Source organism: Pimephales promelas, chromosome 7, assembly GCF_988280905.1.
Source record: "Pimephales promelas chromosome 7, fPimPro1.hap1.1, whole genome shotgun sequence".
Lineage (NCBI taxonomy): Eukaryota > Metazoa > Chordata > Actinopteri > Cypriniformes > Leuciscidae > Pimephales > Pimephales promelas.
In genome coordinates, this window is record NC_142775.1 from 40,771,992 (window position 1) to 40,797,674 (window position 25,683).

The following is a 25,683-nucleotide window of genomic DNA, read 5'->3' on the forward strand; positions in this document are numbered from 1 at the left end:
AGCTAATATGAACATTTTAAGTGTTAATATGTACATTTAGGTGCTAATATCTCCATTTCATTAGCTAATATGTCTATTTTAGGTTCTAATATGTACATTTCAGGTGTTAATATGTACATTTCATGAGCTAATATGTCTATTTTAGGTCCTAATATGTTCATTTTAGGTGCTAATAAGTACATTTTAGGTGCTAATAATGTACATTTTATGAGCTAATATGTACATTTCAGGAGCTAATATGAACATTTTAAGTGTTAATATGTCCATTCTATGAGCTAATATGTCTATTTTAGGTGGTGATATGTACATTTTAGGTGATAATGTCCATTTTAGGTGCTAATATGTACCACTTAGGTACCAATATGCAGCCTTTGGGTACAAAAGTGTACCTTTTGAAAAGATACAGCCCCAGTGACAGCTTTTGTACCTTTTTTTCTGAGAGTGTAAAGACGAAAATAAATAAGTACTGAAACACACAATAACACAGTGAGTCCAGCCGTGAACTGAGTTCAGCGAGTGTTACACTACACATATCAGATCAGTGTTGGGTTATAGATACTCAGTGTTTCTCTGATCTGAGATCTGACCTGTGTTCAGACGAAGGCTTGTCGAGTCTTTACCTCCGTCTTTCCCTGCGCTTCATCAGTGGATCAGGATCGGGAAACGCCTGTGGGCAAAATGAACATTAATGATTTCTGGGAGAACGAGAACACACCGTGTAAATGTGCTTTATCTGAGCCTCCTGTAGGCATGAATACCTCAGATCGGAAGAGGAACTTCCTTTACACATCAGTCAAGCCGTCCGTCCAATTACCGGATCAGATCCGAGATGTGGGACAGGAGGAGAGGTTGCCCTGGGCATGCAGAGATCATTGCAGACATGTGAAGGACTCGGCTCATGCTATCAGACATCCATCCTCACTGCACATCTCACTTATATTCACATCACAACTCTGAAAAAAAGTCAATTTCACAAATAATGAGAAAAGAAACTATAGAAGCTGGTCTCCACCATGGAGAAGAACTAATAAAACATACCTATTTGAGACACTTTATCTCACAATACTGAGAAGAAATATCTCAAAAGTCATAATTACGAGATAAAAAGTCACAATAAACTTTTTAAATGGCGGTGAAGTGGCGGAAACAAGCACAATAAACATTAAATCAAACATAATTTTGAAGTTAAACGTGTTATATTCTTCTCATGAATTAGGCTATTTTATATTGTTGATCGTACTATTTATTGTATTGATGTCTTCTTTTTTATAACTATGTATTTTATCCTTGTAAGGTGTCCTGAAAGGCGCCCATAAATAAAATGAATTATTATTATTTATTATTAACTAACAAAGTCTGAATATGTTCTTACAGCGTTTATCAATGTGTGTGTTGATATAGTTCATCTAAATGTTCATGTTAGTTCACGGTGGATTAACTAATAAATGACTTTTATCAACAGATGCTTTAAAAGTACTTTTCATTGTCAGTTAATGTTAACTAATATGACCATATTGTTTCATGTTTTGTTTTTGGTAACATATAATGTGACAAACACTTGATTTATTTCAACTGCATTAGTATTAGCATTAGCATTGGTCTGCTGTGTTTAATTGCACCAGTAAAGAAAGAAAGAAGCATGCATGTGTTTTAGTAGCAAAAGAAATATTGAGATAAATTCTATTTGTGATTGACTTTAGTTGAGTTAACCCTACACATGCCGGCTGAGTCTGATGAGAAGCGGCGCTGGTTTCACTGGTTTTGAGGGTGATGGATGTGGTTTTCTCCAGCGTGTGTCACGTCTCCGGCTGATTAATGACACTAACGACTCGCTCTCGTGTTTCACAGCAGCGCTGAAGGCTTCTAATCACATGGAATAGAAATTAAAAGAAACGAGTCGTTCGTTTAGATGAACTTTCCTGCTTGCACCGGTGATGAACTTACACATCACAGACCGTGAGATGCATGTAGAAAGATTTACACTATATAATACATTTTTAATGTTTTCTGTTGAGTTGAATGGAATTGCATGTGTGTGTGTGTGTGTGTGTGTAGAATTGAAAAGTGTATGTAGGACACCTACTATTAATGTTTCCATCACAAACTCAGGGGGAGATCCATCAACACTGCAAAGAAGGAGAAATAGTGATTATAAATAGGCATATCATTTATTCACCACCAAAAATAGTAGAAATAAATGGTATTTTAAGAAACACGGAGAAACACTGTGTTGTGTTTCTGAGAAATCAGTGTTGGCCTGAGACTCGCGTCATCTGTGAAGTAATTCAGTGTGAGGATCAGAAAATACATTATCATGTTCATCTGCGAATGAAGAGATGGTGTCCCGTCGTATATCCTCGTATCTGTGTGAAACGGCACATCTGAAATATAATATCCAGAGCTACGAGCGGCTGAAACCACACCATATCTCATCTAGGTCATGCCCTCAACAGATCCGGGTGAACTACGGGCGAACTACGGTCACGGGGAACAAAACCAACTCACAAACGCAAATGGAGCATTTAGACGTCGAGAACGCCATCGTCATTCTTCCAACATGTTTGATATGGACGCCAGAGGAAAGTTATGGTAGTAAAACGTATTGTTTTATTGGTCATGAGTCGATAAAAGACTGTCATGGTCCAGCTCTCTCACGTCAACAAGGAAACACCATTTCGTTCATCGTTTTTAACTCATGGATGGACTGGAGCCGAGTCTATCTGGACTGTATAATCCATGGATATGAACCACAACATGATATCCAATGCAATAAAATTACAATTTAAATATTAAAAAAAACAATAAAAGTTAATTAAATAGACATATAAAAATAATATAAATATATTAAAAGTTCAAAAAAAATAATCAAATAAAGTACAATATAAGATAGTTCAATAAAATAAAAATAAAATAATAAAAAGTTTAATAAAATAACAAAATGAATAAAATTGAACAACAAAATAAAATAATAGAAAATTAAATAAGGATTAAATAAATAAAAATATAGCTGCGAGCAGCGATGAAGGGCCCAAGCCGGTGGCACCGCAACCCCGGTTCCTTAGTTACCTAAAAGCACCAGGGTGGCCATGCCACTGGCTTTGGCCCTTCATCGCGGATCACAGCTATATATATATATATATATACTGTATATACATATATATATGAAGCCGGTGGCACCGCCACCCTGGTGCCTTTAGGTTTATTGTGCACGACATGCAAAATGTAACCCTGCTTTGACTGATGCAAGCTCTACAGCACAGTTTATAGTAAGAAAGAATATAGTAAGAAAGAAAAGTAAGCTGTTACTCTGAGATGGTTTGGGAAACAAACATTCATCATGTCGCATTGGTTTTAGTTACTTGTCCTCGAACAGAGCCCTAATCTGTTTATATTTCAGTTACACATTCTACATTGATTAAAAAAGAAAAATCAAATGTGTTTTTAATTCATACAGAAATAAAATATTTATAATTCAGCTGAGAATAAAGTTAGTTCAAATTTTAAGAAAAAACAAATATGATCTGAAATATAGCACATTCATTTTTAAATTCATTCAGGTTCAATTACCAAAAATACAATCTTAATTTAATTTAAAGCAAATAATAAATCTAAAATATATGGGTTATATGCATATTTTGTAAAAAAAGAAGAAAAAAAAGAAAGAAAGATATATATCCAAAAACACAAGGCCTTAAACTTTAACAAGGGTGCAACTCTTATCACTACAACAAACATAGTCACACACACAAGTCAAGTCACTTACATTTTAGATGCAATATTGACTTTTTAGATGCAATATTGACTTTTTTCTGTTTCAGCAGAGAAAATAGTTAAACAAAGATCACAGCGACCCATCGCGCATCTCAAAGCAATGTGTTTTCTCATTACTGAATGATTCAGCATTTTGAATCCATGACTCGTTCATTAAGACGGTCATCTGGCGACACCTTATGGTGATTTAGGGTTATGTTTAAAAGTATCGTTCTTTACAGCGATTTTTAATTGACTCCTGTTAAACCAATCTCGTAACATTATTGTGTAACCGATTTAATTTGATCAGCCTTACCTAGGGTAACAGCCCTATAGTGTCTTATTATTCTAAATTATTGAATTTATTGATCAAATTTACTAATGAAAAATGAAGCATACATTTATTAAGACTAGGCTGCCATGCAGATATTAGGCTACAATATGCAGATTTAAATATACCATTTATCAAATAATCTGTTTATTTTTAGGTTACACATTACATTGTTTAAAAAATAAAAATCAAATGTGACCCGCTCTGGCGAAATGAGTCGGAAGTTGCAATCTTCCATTTTAAGATATGGGCCGATTATATGGAAAAACCATGAAATAACAAAATATATATATATATATATATATATATATATATATATATATATATTTTTGCTAATTTCAAAGAACAGACATTCAAAAATAATCTCACAGGGTTTCGTAGTCGAGATAATTGAGTAAAGGTATTTAAATAACGATTAAAGTTGTCAAAGCTTTAAATTCGCTGAAATAAACATTGCTCTTCTCAACTCCCCTCGTCACCTCTGAGCATTTCCCGGGTATCCCCTGAAACGTTGAACTCACTGGAGGCTTCTAACCTAAACTGCGTGAGTATATTTATCTGCAAGAAGAATATAGCCTATTAAGGCTGTAACGATCGCGACACTCAGATCCACGAACCTGTGTCGCGGTGTGAGAGGACAGAATCACGACACCGACACGTCCCTTCAACTCCCGAAGTTATCCTTCACGTCCAGACCCAATGCTAGCTACAACATCTTTAAATTACTAGTATTATTTGAAGTTAACATTATAAAATACGTAGACTTACACCACAAAACTTAAATTATTACTAAATTTTTTAAAATTGGGCAATTTCAGCATTATGGAGGAGATCCAATTCCCAGATAATTAAATATTTTAATAAATTGGCCTATGTGAACCACACTGCACAAACCAAAAGTAATACTCACCGGATGAAGAAGGGTTGACTCTCTCCAGAACATAAAATCTTTATTTTATTTTCCGTGTTCGCATTTATGAGGAAAAACAATCCGAACGTGACCGTTCTCTGGAAGCAGCACTAAAACTTTCACATAGCTTAAACATGCAAGCACAAAGCCTTTCTTTAAAGTAAATTTCGTTTTAAAATAATTATCTTAATTTAAATCAATGTTTCATCAACCAATTACTAGGATTTAATAATAAGAAATAAATTGCAGACAATAGGCTAGGCCTAATCACGACGCTGAGACGCGCGGCACGTGAACTGAAGCTTGTCTCATGAACCGAAAGTCAGCGTATAAGGTATCCTCACAGACATATATATTGAAATGTCTACTTTTAAAGACAACCATTCAAAATGAAAGAAAACAGACTGCTCTCTGCTTATGTGGGCTAATCCGTATGAAAACTGAATTTCTCTCTGACTCCTCTTCAATCTTTCTGATTTTAGAACATTTTTGTAAAAGTGACTTTTTAATTATTTATTTCAAAAAAATTAAAAATAAGTTGAGTTTCAGCCTCGTTAAATTGCATTTATATATGTTAATCTATTTGGTCAAATTAAGCTATATAAAATAAATAGTTTATCCCTTAAAATGCTATGGATTTTGAAAGATATCAAAAAAAAAAAAAAAAAAAAAACGGGCAAAAAAACTTTAAAAGCGATTTTCTTAGGTTTTCAATTGGAAAAAAAGGGCAGACGAACAGAATTCAAATCTGTATATCTTTACAACCATTCAAGGTATGACCAAGGTATCATTTGAAAGCTTACAGTGTCCTCTTTTCATTAATATCAAAATCTCAATTTTTAAATTTGGGTCACTGTGACTAATTTTGCTGGATCAGGTCGGTCACAAATGTGTTTTTTATTGTAGTATTATTTTATACAGAAATACATTATAATTATATATAATATACAAAATATAACCGTGGGCGCGATTAAACAGTGTTACAATAAAACTCAACATTGTGTTTTTTAAAAATAAATTCAAATAATACAAATCCCGAAATTGCGCTAATTTTAAAATTAAACTAAAACTCATGGCTGCACAAGCATTCATAACTGTGCGCCAACAGCGAGGAACCAGCAGAACAGAGTGAACGTTCATTCTGTTTAGTTCAATCCTACTTAATAGGAATTTATTTAAAATGCTTGCTCTACTCCACAACATTAATGTCTTGTGCGGATATCTGTATTTTGACTTTCGGTTTTAAGTAAGCGATTTAAAAGTTCCCGAGTCCCAGCGGAGTCACACGTTGATTAACCGGTGGGAATATACACAATAGGCCTAACTGATATTGAACACAAGAGGGCAGTATAGCACTACGTATGACTCAGATTATTTTTTCTTCTTCTGAATTTTACAACCTGGCTGTTTTTGAACGTAAACATAATTCTTAAATGAAAAAAGGGAAAACTGCTTTAATTATAATATTTGTATAATTTAATTTAGAAACAAATGATGTATAATTACATTTTTAGAAGATATTAGGCTTTTAGTGTTTACTTTTTTGACATTACTTTAATCTTTTGCCAAAGTTGCACATGCCTACTGGCTAATAAATGTGATGTTTCTGTCGAGCTATCTGTATCTATCTGTTTCAAGCAATTTCAAGCATGCTAAGAGTCCCAAAAGTATCAAAAAAGAATGTTAAAGTTTGATTTGTTGCCACAGCAACAGTATCAAAGATATCAAGAATCCATTCACAGGTCTACATCTGCTGTATTTTTACATTATACAGATGAAGTTTGAAGCAAATCGGTTAAAAATAAGAGGGTGATATCAAAGCATTTTGAAAGTGACACACTTCCTGCTGCCAGTTGGTGGCGCTATAACTTTGACTCACAATAGTCACATCCATGTAATCAGCCTCTTACAGTGAACACACTGCTGAAGTTTCATCAAGATCAGTTAATGTATGCTGAAGTTATAACACACTTCCTGTTTCACGTTTCTCGCCATAATTTTGTTTCCTCGCCACGGCCAACCCGTTCGAGATATCAAAAATCCCCTCGCAAACTTTCATCCTCAATGCCTTGACTTCATGCTGACCGAGTTTCGTGCCGTGTGTTTGAATTCTCTAGGAGGAGTATTGCACATTCCACTGCGAGCGTTTTACAAACAAACCTCAATAGCCGACTTCCTGTTTGGCTGGGGTAAAAAGTAAGAGCGTGAGGTATAGATGAAACGATGAGATCAACATGTGTACCGAGTTTCATATTATTACATGCAAGCGTGTTTGATTTATGGACCAAGTGTTCGGACCCCGTTCCAGGGGGCGCTGTCTAGCCCCCCTGCCACACCCAGGTACCATCTTCAGCCCGGCTCTGATGGCTGTGGGATCTGACCTGTGTGCAAAGTTTCAAGAGTTTTCAAACCCGTTAAGGGCCCCAAAAGCCGCTAAGAGTCTCAAAATCATAAAAAAAAAGAATTTTAAAGTTTGATGCGTTGCCACGGCAACAGTATCAAAGATATCAAGAATCCATTCACAGGTCTTCATCTGCTATGTATTTACATTATACAGATGAAGTTTGAAGCACATCGGGTAAAAATAAAAGGGTGAGTTCAAAGCATTTTGAAAGTGACACACTTCCTGCTACCAGTTGGTGGCGCTATAACTTTGACTCACAATAGTCACATCCATGTGATCGTCCTCTTACAGCGAACACACTGCTGAAGTTTCATCAAGATCAGTTAATGTATGCTGAAGTTATAACACACTTCCTGTTTCACGTTTCTCGCCATAATTTCGTTTCCTCGCCACGGCCAAACCGTTCGAGATATCAAAAATCCCCTCGCAAACTTTCATCGTCAATGCCTTGACTTCATGCTGACCGAGTTTCGTGCCGTGTGTTTGAATTCTCTAGGAGTAGTACTTCAAATTCCATTGCGAGTGTTTTATGAACAACCCTAAATAACCGACTTCCTGTTGGGCTGGGGTAAAAAGTAATAGTATGAGGTATATATGAACGATGAGATCAACATGTGTACCGAGTTTCATATTATTACATACAAGCGTGTTTGAGTTATGGACCAAGTTTTCGGACCCCGTTCCAGGGGGCGCTGTCTAGTCCCTCTGCCACGCCCGGGTACCATCTTCAGCACGGCCCTGATGGCCGCGGGTTCTGACCCGTGTGCTAAGTTTCAAGAGTTTTTGAGCATGTTTAGGGCCCCAAAAGTGCCCGAATAGTCGTATAAATAATAATAATAATAATAATAATAATAATCCTAAGGAAAACAATAGGGCCTTCGCCCTTTCAGGGCTTGGGCCCTAAAAAAAATAATCGGAAGGAAAACAATAGGGCCTTCGCCCTTTCAGGGCTTGGGCCCTAAATACAAGAATAAAATTAGATTAAGTCAAAATATAAAATAACAAAAAAGTTAAATAAAATTAAAAAAAATATAATAATAATAAGTTCAATAAAATAACAAAATTAATAAAATTGAACAATAAAATAAAATAATAAAAAATAAATAAAAATACAAGAATAAAATTAGATTAAATCAAAATATAATCAAATAAAATACAATATAAAATAAAAATAATAAAATATAAAATAAAATAATGAAAAGTTCTATAAAATAACAAAATTAAAAAAATTGAATAATTAAATAAAATAATAAAAAATTAAATAAAAGGATTAAATAAATAAAAATACAAGAATAAAATTTGATTAAATCAAAATATAAAATCACAAAAGGTTAAATAAAATAAAAAAATAACAAAATATAATGATAATAAAAAGTTCAATAAAATGACAAAATGAATAAAATTGAACAATAAAATAAAAAAATAATACAAGAATAAAATTAGATTAAATCAAAATATAAAATAACAAAAGGTTAAATAAAATAACAAAATATAATAAATCAAATAATAAAAAGTTTAATAAAATAAATAAATATGGAACAATAAAATATTTACAATTATATAATCAGTTCCAGTTAAAAAACAAAGAACATCATTCACTCAAACCAAAACTGTTTTTAAACTCACCGCATGTTCACTTTCCTGAGATATGGATCTAGTATAAAACAACACACATGTTTAAACATATATGATGGACATAATAATGTACAGTAATTCAGAAACATGCCGACAGATGTGAACCGGTCTTGTACGTTAAAACACACGTCTTTCGCACTGAACATCTCACACGCCTTTGACAAATGCTGTCCATTACCGCATCCACATGTCCAAACATTCAACAGTCCACACGCCACGTGTTCATCTGCTAATCATTAAACTATGACTGGCATTTTTATATGGAATGTGGAGTCGTGTAAGAGCGATTCATCTGGCGAATCGAATGGGGAAAAGTGAATTACGTCATCTCTGAACTCAGCCGTACACTCGTTCACTGAAACCCTTCTGAGGTGAAGACGTGGAAATAATCGGACCTGCGATTAAAACATCTCAGCATTCTGATGGCATTAATCACATTAAAAAATGATAATAAATGACCTCAAACTCATCATAACTGAATACACAGATCCTCAGATCTTGATGCAAAAAACATTCCAGGATTTTCTCCATATAATGGACTTCAATGGGGTCCAAACGGTTCAAGGTCCAAATGAGAGTTTCAGTGCAAACTGTTCAAAGGGCTTTAAACGATTCCAGACGATGAATAAGGGTCTTATCAAGCGAAACGATCGCTCATTTAATAAATAAATAACAACGTTTAACATTTATTATTTAAACCATGAACAGCTGGATTTGTATCAACTAACATCAACAAAGATTAATAAATACTGTACGTATTGCTCATTATTCATGATTTTCATCAATACATTAACTAATGCTAACCTTATTGTTAAGTGTTACCTGTAATAAACTGTAATAAAATCTAAACTAGCACTGCTGTATAACATGTGGGGTATTTCTTCATTCACATGCTGAAACGTTCAGAGATTTCAAAGACGCGCGGGTCAGGAGTTTCTCCGAGAGCATTTCTCCAGCTTGTCTTATTTAAGCAGTTTTCTAATTCACAGAACGAAGGGGAAAGACCTGCGTGACAGAGTTGATTAAATCTGAGCAGAACTCGACCCCCGCGACCGGCTCCCTGTACCAGAAGCAGGACTCGGATATAAGACGACCTTTGACCTGCGCCCAAGACCATCAGATCCGTGATTACAGAGCATCTGTGCAACTCGATACGAGCCGCTTCTTCTGGAGGGGTTCCTCACATCCTCACATCTGAAGAACCACTCCGAGAATAAAACACCACGGCTCTACAGTCATACAACGGATTCACTCTAAAAATACACTGGGTTAAAACAACCCAACCAAGGGCTTGTAGGACAGAACACTTAACCCATCACACTGGATTCATTTTTACTATAGTAGCTTTACTTTTATTTTTAATACCAGCTGGTTTGCATGATAATTCCTTTATTTAGCATATTTTACATAACTTTGCATACATATTGCATCCCTTTAAACATTTAGAAGAAATTCAAATGTAATGGACCAGTCTTTGTTGTCCCTTTTCCACTGTAAAAAAAAAACTACCCAAACATTGGGTTGTTGCGTCTGACCCAGGAGCTGGGTTACACAAAAACTACCCAAACACTGGGTTGTTACGTCTGACCCAGGAGCTGGGTTACACAAAAACTACCCAAACACTGGGTTGTTACGTCTGACCCAGGAGCTGGGTTACACAAAAACTACCCAAACACTGGGTTGTTACGTCTGACCCAGGAGCTGGGTTACACAAAAACTACCCAAACACTGGGTTGTTGCGTCTGACCCAGGATCTGGGTTACACAAAAACTACCCAAACACTGGGTTGTTGCATCTGACCCAGGATCTGGGTTACACAAAAACTACCCAAACACTGGGTTGTTGCGTCTGACCCAGGATCTGGGTAACACAAAAACTACCCAAACACTGGGTTGTTGCGTCTGACCCAGGATCTGGGTAACACAAAAACTACCCAAACACTGGGTTGTTGCATCTGACCCAGGATCTGGGTTACACAAAAACTACCCAAACACTGGGTTGTTGCGTCTGACCCAGGATCTGGGTTACACAAAAACTACCCAAACACTGGGTTGTTGCGTCTGACCCAGGATCTGGGTTACACAAAAACTACCCAAACACTGGGTTGTTGCGTCTGACCCAGGATCTGGGTTACACAAAAACTACCCAAACACTGGGTTGTTGCGTCTGACCCAGTATCTGGGTTACACAAAAACTACCCAAACACTGGGTTGTTGCGTCTGACCCAGTATCTGGGTTACACAAAAACTACCCAAACACTGGGTTGTTGCGTCTGACCCAGGATCTGGGTTACTCAAAAACTACCCAAACACTGGGTTGTTGCATCTGACCCAGGAGCTGGGTTACACAAAAACTACCCAAACACTGGGTTGTTGCGTCTGACCCAGTATCTGGGTTACACAAAAACTACCCAAACACTGGGTTGTTGCATCTATTTGGCAAAAAAGCCGAAGAAAAACAAAAAGCTAAGAGGAAAAAGCAAACATTAACAACAACATAATCAATTATTAATATTTGGTTATACATGCATTCATAATTTCTTTCTTTCCATAAAGTACGTCTCAATCTGTCATGTTTCATTGCGTTATTATAACAAAAACAAAGAGTCCTATGGATGCTTACTTTCATTGTATGCATGACAAAATCTGGGATATTCTGCTTCTTTTTAAGAACAACATGAGTTGATAAATGATAAGACTTAATTTTTTTTTGATAGAACTTTTCTGGCCTCTAACAAGCATAAACGTTTACATATCTGCAGTAATTTCCAATGCGAGAGGATGTTTTTCCTCGGATGAAGATAATGGCGTCTCGGGAGACGCTCTTCAAACACAAGCAGGGATTTCAGAGAAGGCCTTTGTGACCTCTGACCTTTGCCCTGGAGGGTTCACAAGGCTGCATCAAATGTAAGCAGTTTTGATTTGCCACAAATGACCCCAAAGAAAAAGAGTCACCACACCACAGCCTTTCTATGCATTTCTACTGTGACAAAGTAAAAAAAAAAAACTTGACACAGACAGAAGTGCTAATTACAGCAACGAGCCACTGGAGGAGAGGATCACCGCGGTGAAATTCCTGTAACCTACACACTCCAGCTGCTTATTGCTTTTTAAAACAGTGGCAAAATCAATATGATTAAAAAAAAACACCAATATTCAATACATTAAATTGAGTTATGGAAGCTTGTTTCTGTCATCAAATAAACAAAAAAAGTAAAACAATTGTGACTTTATTTCCTATTTCTTAATTAATTCCTATAATGATATTATAAATTTCGCAATTTTGTCTTGGAATTCTTAGTTTACAACTTCAATTCTGTTTTTATTGTTTCTGCATGGAATAAAAAAATATGCATCTCAAAAATACAAAAATCTCAAAATACTTTTGTTGCAATTGCAAGTTTATGTTTCAAAATTGCAAGTTATACATCTCGCAATTTTGCCTTTTTTTCTTTGAATTTTTGCAAAATAATTGCAATTTCTTAAATCTCACAATTCAGATTTTTTTTCCTCACAATTCAGAATTTCTCTCAAATCTTTCATAATTGCAAAAAAAAAGTCTGATTTGTGAGATTAAATAAGGCAAAAACAGAAGGCGAAATTGCGAGTTTTAAAATATAATTTAACATTTAAACTCGCAATTTCGCCTTCTGTTTTTGCCTTATTTAATCTCACAAATCAGACTTTATTCTTGCAATTATGAAAAATTCGAGAGAAATTCTGAATGGTGAAATTAAAAAGTCACAATTTTTTAAGTTTTTTTATTGCGTGGTGGTATTAAGTTTCCATATTTATTCGGGATGTACCGCTATAACATTTTTGACAAATACCGATAACCGATAATTCTTTATATTCGAAAGCCGATAACCGATATTTTGCCAGATAAATAAGTTTTTATATGATTTTTGAGAGCCTGACTACAAAAACAAAAGTCTCATCACTAAAAGCCACGACCCAAACACATTATTATGTTCTCATGATCATTTTATATAGCCGATATGAGTGCACATGTTGCACTGAACTGTATTTTCCCTTTTGAAGTGATTTCAATCATATTTCAAGCATTATAGTTAACAGTGCGCATCCGAAGCGTCTCAGCTGAAGGGAATAATACACTATTTATCAGCTTTAAGATATCAGACAAATTTTCTTATCAGGCCGATAACAATAACAATGAACATACTGTATATCGGCTGATACCGATATGGTGGCCGATATATTGTCTATCCCTAATATTTATTAGCCTACTATTAAAAAAATCAATTGTTCTGGACAGTGAAGACGGATAACTGACCATGACATGTGTTCTCCAGGTAATCTCCGAGCGACTCTTACTGTCAGCACGTCTGATTTGCTCCACAAACCCCTTCACGCTTTGACTAACAGCTCAGCAGAGTCTGTCTCCGGGGTTCAGGTCGCCAGGAAGGTTGTTTTTCATTGAGTAAATAATTACGGCTCATGATGAATATGAATATGTGCTGTACAGCTGCGGTATGACATGATGAGGGATGCTGTTGAAGTCATTAGGAGTGTTTCATCAGGAACTGAGCGAGCGAACATCTTTCATACTTCTCAAACGATACTTCAGAGAATAACGCCTTTCTGGTCAGCCTGAAACACACAGTGTGTGTGTGTGTCTATACTCAAACACATGCAGTTTAAGATTAATGCATCGAACAACACATTGAAAAAACAGCAACAGCAAAAGTGGAATAATTCTCAGGAAAACATTTGGATGATAATCCTCTTCCCTTCAGTCGCTGATGATATTGTTATTCTGTTTGTTTTAAGGCACAACACATCTCCGTCATAATAAACACAGCAACCGCAAAAGAGGAATAAGTGTGTTTTAAGGCGAGACACTACAGGCAAAAAAAAGTTTTTGAGATTTTGCTTCCATAATTTCTTCTTTCAGAATAGTGGAAATAAAACACCCAAAATACACGTTAAGTGTTTATTTTATAGCACTTCATCTATTTGCATATACGTCGATGTACATTTAAAAGCAGTGGGATCTGACCCTGGCTTTATCCAACATTCATATTTGACTTCTGGAAATAGATGCGAATTGCATTATTCCTCATTATTTGCATAGTTAACCCTTCTGGGATTTGCTCATTATGGGATTCACACTTGTTGTTCGCAGTCAAAAGTGACCAAACACTTTTTTACATTGGTAAAATGCAAAAAAATATGTAAAAACTAGGGCTGTGCAAAAATTAATTGCGATTAATCGCATACACAATAAAAGTCTGTGTTTACATAATATATTTGTGTGTGCTGTATATAATTATTTTGTATATATGCATGCATGTATATATTTAATAATTATTCACACTTAAATTCTGTAAATATATATAAATACATAATCTAAATTATATAAATATTTAATACATGAATAACACATTTTCTTAAATATATACGTGCATGTGTGGTAATTTATATATCCAAAATAATTATATACAGCACACACAAATATATTATGTAAACACAGACTTTTATTTTGGATGCGATTAATCGCAATTCATTTTTGCATAGCCCTAGTAAAAATCAATGTTATATTTTTTTCAGTAACTTTCTATTTCTTTATTATGTATTTTGACAGAAATATGTCACCAATTATGCGATGATTATGATATTTTTCCCCCATTGAAAATTATTATTTTTCACATTTTTCACAAAAGAGACCATGCCGTAAAAATCCAATTTTTGAAGGTAGATAAATAAATAAATAAATAAATACACCTGTAACGCCACTAAATTCTAGTTATTTTTAGACATCATAAATTACTTTTATTAGGTTGTGGGTTTGGATGTGTATTAAGACATTCTCAAAGACTCCTTATTGTCAATGTGTCTATTTTAGTGTCGCCCCTTCACTTCTATGCGCTTTGTTTCTAGATTGTATTCCCGAAAAATTGCCCTCTTTTTTAATTTTCTTCGTATTTCCCATTAATTTCATATGGCGCTCATTTCTGACCTCGAACAACAAAATTGTGACTATTTTTTAACGACCATTTCGCTTTTACAATTTGTTACAATTTGGTCACATAGTGTCTGCCACAAAAGTCACAGAGTTTCGTACCATTTCGATAAAGTAGCGATTTTTAAAAACTCAACAAAACATTTTCAAACTAAAAAAAATGAACAACACCAAAATTTAATTGCCTAATATTTGCAATTGCCTAATGTAATCAACCACCATGGAAATTTGATTTCTGCAGTATTAGTTCATTTTTGAGCCTATTTTCCCCAGGGTTATCTTTCCTTCATTGTTGCGGTGTTGTCTCCGTCCGCATGGTCTGTTCTCTGTTCTTCATTACATGTAGACGAAACAGTCTTTCATGTTTGCAGAGTTTAAGCAGAAACACCCCAGGGCCCTGAGCAGTCGGCCCGGGACATCTAATGAGCGAGGGACGGGAAAGAGGAGGACTCGCCAACACACTCCTGAAAATAAAGGTCCAAAAACTGGGATTTCCCAGATGTGAAGTGAAGAACCTTTCAGTAAAAGAACCGTAATGAGTGTGTGAAGAACATTAATAATCTAAACAATCGTTTCCCTGGAAGATAAAGGTTCTTCAAGCCAATAAAGATCCTTTAAATATAAGAGTGTAGGAACATCGACATGTGGTTCGTTCATTTACCGTCCCATTTCGAAGAAGTGCCAATATAGAGATTAAAATGTTTCAAATTGTTTCAAATGGGACGTTAAAGGGTTAGTTGACCCAAAAATGAAAATTCGGTCAGTATTTACTCACCCTCACGTTGTTCCAACCCCGTAAGACCTTCGTTCATCTTCGCAACACAAATTAAGATATTTAAGATATTAAGATCGCTCCATAGGCTTCTTGAGGGAATGACTCTTGCTGGCCTCGAAAAGTCATTAAAGACATCGTTAAATAGTCCAAGTGACTACAGGGGCTCAATCTTAACTTTATCAAACGACGAGAACACTTTTTGTGCGCAAAAAAAACAACAAAAATAATGACTTTATTTCAACTATTCACTTCCTTCTCCATGGGCCTGTAGTCAGTTAAAGGGTTAGTTCACCCAAAAATAAAAAAAAATTCTGTCAGTATTTCCTCGCCCTCATGTTGTTCAACCCCGTAAGACCTTCGTTCATCTTCCCAACACAAATTAAGATATTTAAGATATTAAGATCGCTCCTGCATACTAGTCCATAGGCTTCTTGAGGGAATGACTCTTGCTGGCCTCGAAAACTCATTAAAGACATCGTTAAAATAGTCCAAGTGACTACAGCGGCTCAATCTTAACTTTATCAAACGACGAGAACACTTTTGTGCGCAAAAACAACAAAAATAACGACTTTATTTCAACTATTCACTTCCTTCTCCATGGGCCTGTAGTCAGTTAACGTAGTGTGATTGTGTAAAGCTACGTCACACGTAGGCTCACTATTGGCCGACGCTGGTCATGTGTGTGATGCGTGTGACGTACAATAACAGAAGCTTACGCTATTAAACTAGTAACCTGACTCGCGCAGAAACGAATAGTTGAAATAAAGTCGTTATTTTTGTTGTTTTTGCGCACAAAAGTGTTCTCGTCGTTTGATAAAGTTAAAATTGAGCCGCTGTAGTCACTTGGACTATTTTAACGATGTCTTTAATGACTTTTCGAGGCCAGCAAGAGCCAGTCCCTCAAGAAGCCTATGGAGCGATCTTAATATCTTAAATATCTTAATTTGTGTTGCGAAGATGAACGAAGGTCTTACGGGGTTGGAACAACATGAGGGTGAGTAAATACTGACACAATTTTCATTTTTGGGTGAACTAACCCTTTAAACTAAAAAATTGGAAAACAGAATAAAACTGGAGCGTTTGAGCAACCGTACACACACTCCAACACGTATTTCTGCGTGACATGTCATTGGTCGCTTCGGCCAGGTGGTGTTTATAGTATGGGGGCGGAGTTTTAGATTCTAGAGAGCATGTGATTGGCCAGAAGATGTGATGAGCCCCGTTGATGTCACAAAAATGCGTGATCTTTGAGAGACTGTGAGTTTTGAATGCTTATATCTCCTAAATGCACATTTGCTCATTTTGTTGGCTTATTCGTAGCAACATATTCACTTAGTCATCCTAAAAGCTCAAAAGCATCCATTTCGATTTCAGGAGGTCTTTCTTTAAGCAGCGCAGCAAAGAATGTAAATCACAAGCGTGCAGCGAAGGTCTCGTGAGAGGCGGCGTTAATCTCCAGAACGAGTTCAGAGGAGAGGACGAGACACGTGAGATGCTGTCAGGACCTGGAGGAATCTGAAACACTCATGCGACGAGTAATGAGGAAAATCCTGCGCATGGAAATCACTGATCATACGCAACGGAAACAATTATTATCAGGATTTCTCTCTCTGCATCTTGTCAGAGGTTATGTAGAAGAATGACTGTTGATTGCCACTGTCGTCGTTCTTGTTAAGAAGGTTTAAAGGCATAAGAAAAGCATTAGCTTGAAAGCAGGAATGAATAAAAGGTTCTGTTTTTGACCCGGAGAGAAAAAAAAATCTGTATTATGATTTTTTTTTAAGGCCAGAAAAGTAATTTGATGAGCTAAATTAGTAAAGAAAGACTACATATATATTTACACGCGCATACCTATAGACTAAACACGTGATACCCAGCGTTTCCACATGTTTGCGTTTTTTAAGTTTACGCGGAGATAACGTTTTTCAACGCTTGGCTTGCGTTCTCAAACCATAAACACTGTTGTTGTGTGAATGAGCCGGAGCGCGTTAAGGGTTTTCAGTAAAGCTGTGTCGGGTTAGTGGCCCCTATGTTAGTAACTAATGATCTTTGCAAAAGAAGTGAATCAATCAAAACTAACTTTATTTGGACAATTACTTTATTCTAGATCTGCTGTAAAGCCTAAACACTCTCTGTTACTGTAATCTCCTGTTATCACTGTAAAACATAATGGTTAAAAGCACTATATAAATGAGGGGACTTGATTTGATCTGATGGACTACAGTGGATTAACTCACATGGACATCAGGAATTAATAAACACATGAAACAACATCACTGACGGACAGAAGGGCACTGGATGATGACTGGACGCAAAATGGCCGTTTGGTGTAAAAACAAAAAAAAAAGAGAGCTTCTGACATTTATAAAAAGGAAAAACAATGGACAATTCCCTATCCGTCCTAAATTAGATCTAGCGTGTGCCAAATCATAGTATGTTGAGATGAGGATTACAAAAATACCTGGACGTCTACTTCCGGTTAAAAACCGAAGTGCAGATCCAACCAACCATCTCGATCCAACAGATAAATAGAAAGGTTAGATAAAGGTGTTTGAGTGATTCATAAATAACTAATCTGGCGAAAATATATGGGGTTTTTTCAGTGTTGTCCACATTATATATCTTTTTTAAAGATACGTTTGGTGATTAACCTTTAAATGCATCATTGCAAATTGCAAACACATGCGGAGTTCATGAAATACCCAGACGTGCTTTACATTTCTCTCAGAAACAGTAGGAAATTAAATAAAATTGAATGTGGAGAATTTTAACAGTGGTTAAATGGCATGGGGTCCAGTAAAGATGAAGTAATGTGTCCGAAAGCGCCTACTCCTTTTCCTTTACAAACAGTGAATATTTTTAGAGCACATGTAGGTTAAATTACCTCATGTCTAAAAGCACACAACTTTACGATGGTAAACAACTAACAGAGAGATCTAGTACCTGACTTCTTCTGCAGATTCATCCGTTAGTGTTGACAGAGAGAAACGCAAATCCGAGTGAGGACGTGAAGGTAAAGGCGCGGGTTGCATCGTGTATTTACGTAGGATATCGTTGCATTTTGGACCAATACTATTGACATTTTTTGGTCCTGAGACTTCCAAACAAGATATATACATGTTTAAGTATTTAAATCACTTCTATTATTTGTTATCAGGGTGTGAGTGAAGAGAGTTTCAAGAGTTTCTTACTTTAAAATCGCCAGCGCCGAACACGCACACCGTAGCTAACGTACACGTTTACGTCAGAAAATTACCGTAATTACGACTAACAAAAAACTTGCGTCTAACGAAACGCTTGAAATAATAATAAATAACTGGCAAAAACTTCAATAGTTCACCAGCGATTCTCAAACTCTGACGTAAAATATGATATTTAGAAATAAAAGTGCCCCTGACGTCATGTCCGTTAATGGTCACATAGCATGCAACAACAGTTTATTTTGTTTTTTATTTTTAAAATTAATTATTTTAATTGTACATATTTATGGTTGAAGTAGTTAAAGGAAGTCAAGTAGTGTATTTCTGTTTGATTTATATGTATTTATTTCAGTCAGTGATGCATTTATTTATTTCCCACAGATCTGAGGTACGTCACTGACATCAAATGTTTTACACAGGACTACAGATGATCTGAATTAGTAGAGGAACTATTTTATTACTTAAAAGTATGTACAGGTTCTATGGAAATAATGGAACATATCACTATATGTACAATTCTTTTTTTTATGTCTTTACACAAAGTTGTATTTTATAAAACACCGACTTGCTAATACATGGGGGAAAATACACACATACACACATACAAATGAAGTGTTGCAATACACACATAAATAAATATCAACATCAACATTCACTGACTGCCGCAACAAATATCTCTACAGTCGAGAACATATATAGTTTACATCATTCCATCAAAAAAACACGCATAAGTAATCATTTTATTAATAAACAAAACACTCTCTGTTAATCTGTAATGGAGAATTGCTAACGTAATAATAAAAGGCATCAAAGATGGATTTCACACCCTATTAAAGGAACAGTTCAACCTAAAATCCAGTCATTATTTAATCACACAAACGATCAGTGATGCTTGGAAATGGAAAAGAGCTGAATAAAGATACGGGTTTGGGAAATACTGACTGAATATGTTAGCCATGCATCATCTGATCTGATCTCAGATAATCATGAACTCTCTTTGATTACACACCCCATTCTTCCATTTCAATTTAACTCCATTTCATAGAGTCTAAACCAAATCTGCAGGAACACAACATCGCTCTTAACTTGCTGAAATGGTTTCTGAATGTAAGCGCACACATGGACCGGGGCGACAGCACAAAAGTTTGGGGTGTTGTTGAAGAACGAAGGCTCAGAGCGTCTGAAGGAAACTGCGATTCGCTGCTTGTTGTGTTTCGTGTTCTGACCGGTTCAGTGTTTCTCCACTGAAGACTTCTGATGGTGATGCTGATGAAGTTGTGCTTCTGTCAGGAACAAACACACATCTTGGTTACACATGAAAACATCTCTGCATCCTAAATGCGCTGGTCAATCGGTGCATCTCTAATAGCAGGTCCTTTTTAACTTCCAGAAGTGCGTTTTCTTACTTTGCTGAATCGGCGGTCGGCTGGGCGTCAGAAACACTCTCTTCGTCGCGGGTCCTTCTCCAGTCGCGGTGATCACATGCACATCTACCCGGTAGAACGTGCCCGGCCGCAGGTTAGACACCACCAGGAGGTTCTGATTCTGAAAAACATCACAATATACAACAGTGTTCAGAGTCAGCAACTCAAACACATCAGATCCTTCTTCTACATCACAATACGACCACACGTCAAAGAGTCAATCAATCAAACTTTATTTATAAACCCGGGTTCGTACAAATAATGTGAAAATTAATTCCAGGACATTTATTGACTTTTCAAGCACTATTTTTTATTTTTTTTTTGGTTTGGTAGTACTGCAATCTCCGCACTAAGGATCCCCTAAAGGGACCTTTAGCAAAAATAAAAATATACAGACTTTCTTGTGCTCACGAGAAACTATTGCGAGAAATCAGAAAACTAATTTGTGCGCATGCGATAGTTTCTCGGGAGCGCGCGATAGTTTATTACAAGCACACGATAGTTTCCCGCGAGCACGTGATAGTTTCTCGGGAGCACGTGATAGTTTCCCGCGAGCACGTGATGGTTTCCCGCGAGCACGTGATAGTTTCCCGCGAGCACGTGATGGTTTCCCGCGAGCACGTGATAGTTTCCCGCGAGCACGTGATAGTTTCCCGCGAGCACGTGATAGTTTCCCGCGAGCACGTGATGGTTTCCCGCGAGCACGTGATAGTTTCCCGCGAGCACGTGATAGTTTCCCGCGAGCACGTGATAGTTTCCCGCGAGCACGTGATAGTTTCTTGGGAGCGTGTGATAGTTTCCCGCAAGCACGCGATAGTTTCTTGGGAGCGTGTGATAGTTTATCGCAAGTACACGATTGTTTCTTGGGAGCGTGCGATAGTTTCTCGTGAGCCTGTGATAGTTTATCTCGAGTACACGATAGTTTATCGCAAGTACACGATTGTTTCTTGGGAATGCGTGATAGATTATCGCAAGTACACAATGGTTTCCAGCGAGCGCGCGATACTTTCTCCGGAGTGCGCGATAGTTTTTGTGAGAACGCGATAGTTTCTCGGGAGCACGTGATAGTTTCCGCGAGTCTGCGATAGTTTCCCATGAGTGTGTGATACGTTTCTTGGGAGCGTGCGATAGTTTCTCGTGAGAGCACGTGATAGTTTATCTCGAGTACACGATAGTTTCCCGCGAGCACGTGATAGTTTCTTGGGAGCACGCAATTATTTCTCGGGAGCGCGTGACAGTTTCCGCGAGCGTGTGATTGTTTCCCATGAGTGTGTGATACGTTTCTTGGGAGTGTGCGATAGTTTCTCGGAACGCGTGATAGTTTATCTCGAGTACATGATAGTGTCTCGCGAGCGCGCGATAGTTTCTCGGGAGTGCACGATAGTTTATTACAAGTACACGATAGTTTCCCGCGAGCGCGCGATAGTTTCTTGGGAGCGTGCGATAGTTTCTCGTGAGAGCACGTGCTAGTTTATCTCGAGTACACGATAGTTTCCCGCGAGCGCGCGATAGTTTCTCGGGAGTGCACGATAGTTTATTACAAGTACACGATAGTTTCCCGCGAGCGCGCGATAGTTTCTCGGGAGTGCACGATAGTTTATTACAAGTACACGATAGTTTCCCGCGAGCGCGCGATAGTTTCTTGGGAGCGCGCGATAGTTTCTCGTGAGAGCACGTGCTAGTTTATCGAGTACACGATAGTTTCCCGCGAGCGCGCGATAGTTTCTTGGGAGCGTGCGATAGTTTCTCGTGAGAGCACGTGCTAGTTTATCTCGAGTACACGATAGTTTCCCGCGAGCACGTGATAGTTTCTTGGGAGCGCGCGATAGTTTATTACAAGTACACGATAGTTTCCCGCGAGCGCGCGATAGTTTCTCGGGAGCGCGCGATAGTTTATTACAAGTACACGATAGTTTCCCGCGAGTGCGCGATAGTTTCTTGGGAGCGTGCGATAGTTTCTCGTGAGTGTGTAATAGTTTATCTCGAGTACACGATAGTTTCCCGCGAGCACGTGATAGTTTCCGCGAGCGTGCGATAGTTTCACATGAGTGTGTGATACGTTTCTTGGGAGTGTGTGATAGTTTCTCGCGAGTGTGTGATAGTTTATCTCGAGTACACGATAGTTTCCCGCGAGCACGTGATAGTTTCTTGGGAGCGTGTGATAGTTTATCGCAAGTACACGATAGCTTCTTGGGAGTGTGTGATTGTTTCTTGGGAATGCGTGTGATAGTTTATCGCAAGTACACAATAGTTTTCGGCGAGCGCGCGATAGTTTTTGTGAGAACGCGATAGTTTCTCGGGAGCACGTAATAGTTTCCGCGAGTGTGCGATAGTTTCCCATGAGTGTGTGATACGTTTCTTGGGAGCGTGCGATAGTTTCTCGTGAGAGCAAGTGATAGTTTATCTCGAGTACACGATAGTTTCCCGCGAGCACGCGATAGTTTCTCGCGAGCGTGTGATAGTTTATTACAAGTACACGATAGTTTCCCGCGAGCGCCCGATAGTTTCTCTGGAGCGTGCGATAGTTTCACATGAGTGTGTGATACGTTTCTTGGGAGTGTGCGATAGTTTCTCGTGAGAGCACGTGATAGTTTATCTCGAGTACACGATAGTTTCCCGCGAGCGCGCGATAGTTTCTCGTGAGCGTGTGATAGTTTATCTCGAGTACACGATCGTTTCCAGCGCGCGTGATAGTTTCTCGTGAGCGTGTGATAGTTTATCTCGAGTACACGATAGTTTCCAGCGCGCGCGATACTTTCTCCTGAGTGCGCGATAGTTTTTGTGAGAACGCGATAGTTTCTCGGGATCGCGTGATACTTTCCGCGAGCGTGCGATAGTTTCCCATGAGTGTGTGATACGTTTCTCGTGAGCACGTGATGGTTTCCCACAAACGCAGGGTAGTTTCTTACGTTTACCACGAGCGTTCCATAGTTTCTTGGGAGCACGCAATAGTCTCCCGCGGGCGCGCGATAGTTTCTAGTGAGAGCGCGATAATTTCTCGTGTGTACACGATGCTTTCTTGTGAGAAATATTAAATACAAAGTTTATAATGGCTATTATTGTTCAATAAATAATATTTTATATTATAATGTTGGCGTACTTTGTAATGAGAAAAGGTCTGATGGGGGTTTATCAGACGGGCTGCGGTGTTCATTTTGCCTGACAAGATTGCTTTTTTGTATTTTCGCAAAAATTATATTTACTATACATACTATATTTAAATAAGTCAAGCACTTTTAAGTCCCGCTACGTAAATATGTTTGTTTTCAAGGGTTTTCCAGGACTTCAATATCAAACAGTCAAATTCATGTACTTTAAGCACCTTGAATAATATAGCAAAACATTCAGCGTTAATTCGATTTCAAACAGATTCCTTAAAAGTATTATTATTAGTCCATAGGTGTGTGACATCATTATCCAACGTGGTTGAACGTCTAATTCGCGACAATACGGTTGAGACTAGCTAGATGATTACTTTAGCTATGCATCGGACTATGAAAGTGAAGAAACGAGTTACGGCGCTGTTGGGGAAACACATGAAAGAAGCTCATGTAGAGTTTGTGGCTCGAGGCGTTCAGTGTTTATTATGAGCTCACTGGGAGCTCTTCAGATTTACTCGCTGTGAACAATAAACATCACAGAATCCACATCGTTCATTAATGAATCCAATCTGATAATGATGACGTGCTTCAAACCGGCTTCAATATTCTGTCAGATCTGAGGAATCACACGGACGGGATCGATTTGATGCATTTCAGTCCGACTGAGTCAATTAAAGCTTCAGCAGAAGGACATGAATATTAAAAAACATAATCTGAGTGATGTGTTATGAGAGGACTGTTTGTTCAGTGGATGATGGAGGAGATCTGGTGATGATGTCAGAGCTCAAAACAGCACTCCATCCATGAGAACATACTAATGCGTACCATATGAACATTAATAACACTAATACATCTCCAGGATTTACTTCAACATAAACCTTCCCTGGGTGATCCAGTTAAAATTACATTTATGAAATCCATTTATAGATTTTTTCAGCTTTTATTTAATATTGAATACTAAAATGAAATACTCTTAAATTATATTATATGTTAACTAATCAGAATTTAATATTCAAATTATTGTTATGCATGTACATATATTTTTTTCAGCTTTTTAAAATGAAAAGTTAATACACACACATACATACAGCTTTTAAAAAATATTAATTAAAAATTAAAAATATTTAGCTTAAATATTCAATACAATGTTTAATATATTAGGTAGTTATATTACATGTAACATTAAAGTTATATTATAATTATATATATATATATATATATATATATAGAGAGAGAGAGTATGTTTTTCAGCTTTTTAAAAATATTTGATTTAAATATTAAATATAATTATTAAATCATTTTAATTATGAATTATATTAACATTAAATAATACAGTATATATATTCATAATTAAATTATATTCATTGGTATTAAATTAATTATATTAACATTAACATTTAATATTCAATTTATATATGCAGCTTTTAAAAATATTAAGTTTGAAAATTAAATACCCTTATCAAATTATATTATTATTAAATAATATTAACATTTAATACTTACTTTAGTTTTACTTTGCCAACTAAAATCTATTATCATACAAATAAGTATTATACGAATATGCTGTGAACATTTAGTGTATTCCTCAAGCGTTCTCCAGATATGATATGAGGTCCGGTTATTAAAGGTTATTAAACAGCAGCCTCGATTCATCAGCAGATCCTGCCAGCGCTGTGTGTATCATATTTCACACTCTTGGACTTGAATATGTATCCAATTTTCCATGAGAAACACTCTTGTATGAAATCATGGGCCAAGAACATGTGATTTATGTGTGTGCGTGCGCTCTCGTGGGAGAAGGGTGTGTGTGGAGGACTTACAGGTGGCAGGATCTGGGACTGCGAGATGATGCTGTTGGGAAGACTGTTCTGACGACTCTCCGTGGAAAACTCAGCCCATGTGACCTGGAAGCCTGTGATTGGCTGATGAGACTGGGGTCGCGACCCCCTCCAGCGGAAGTGACCCGTCACGTTCCCGTCGTGGAGAGTGAAGGTCGCTGTGAGATTCTCAGGCTGAGCCGAAACCTTCGCCGGCACTAAGGAGAGGGTTCGAGGAAAACGTGAAATTACATGGAATATATCATGATGACAGAAGAGGGTTCAGGCTGAGCATGTGTGACGAGAAAACACACACAACATGTAAAAATGTCTGAGGATGCAAAATTATGAATA

General features: G+C 37.1%; 1 protein-coding gene and 1 long non-coding RNA gene across 2 annotated transcripts in view; both read right to left on the reverse strand.

The window, feature by feature from the left end:
* Nucleotides 1-546: 546 nt before the first annotated feature.
* On the reverse strand, nt 547-9,233 carry LOC148978406 (uncharacterized). Its single transcript, XR_016169415.1, has 5 exons — nt 9,022-9,233; nt 2,084-2,126; nt 1,716-1,863; nt 759-953; nt 547-667 (listed from the first exon to the last, which is right to left on the reverse strand). It is a non-coding gene; the product is annotated as an uncharacterized LOC148978406 (long non-coding RNA).
* Nucleotides 9,234-19,420: 10,187 nt separating this feature from the next.
* Nucleotides 19,421-25,683, reverse strand: part of anos1 (anosmin 1) — a 59,018-nt gene continuing 52,755 nt past the window's right edge. The window contains exons 12-14 of the mRNA XM_039669991.2: nt 25,333-25,547; nt 20,394-20,532; nt 19,421-20,270 (exon numbers count right to left, since the gene is read on the reverse strand). Coding sequence (XP_039525925.2) covers nt 20,218-20,270; nt 20,394-20,532; nt 25,333-25,547 — 407 coding nt within the window. The 3' untranslated portion in view covers nt 19,421-20,217. The remainder of the gene's footprint in view (nt 20,271-20,393; nt 20,533-25,332; nt 25,548-25,683) is intronic.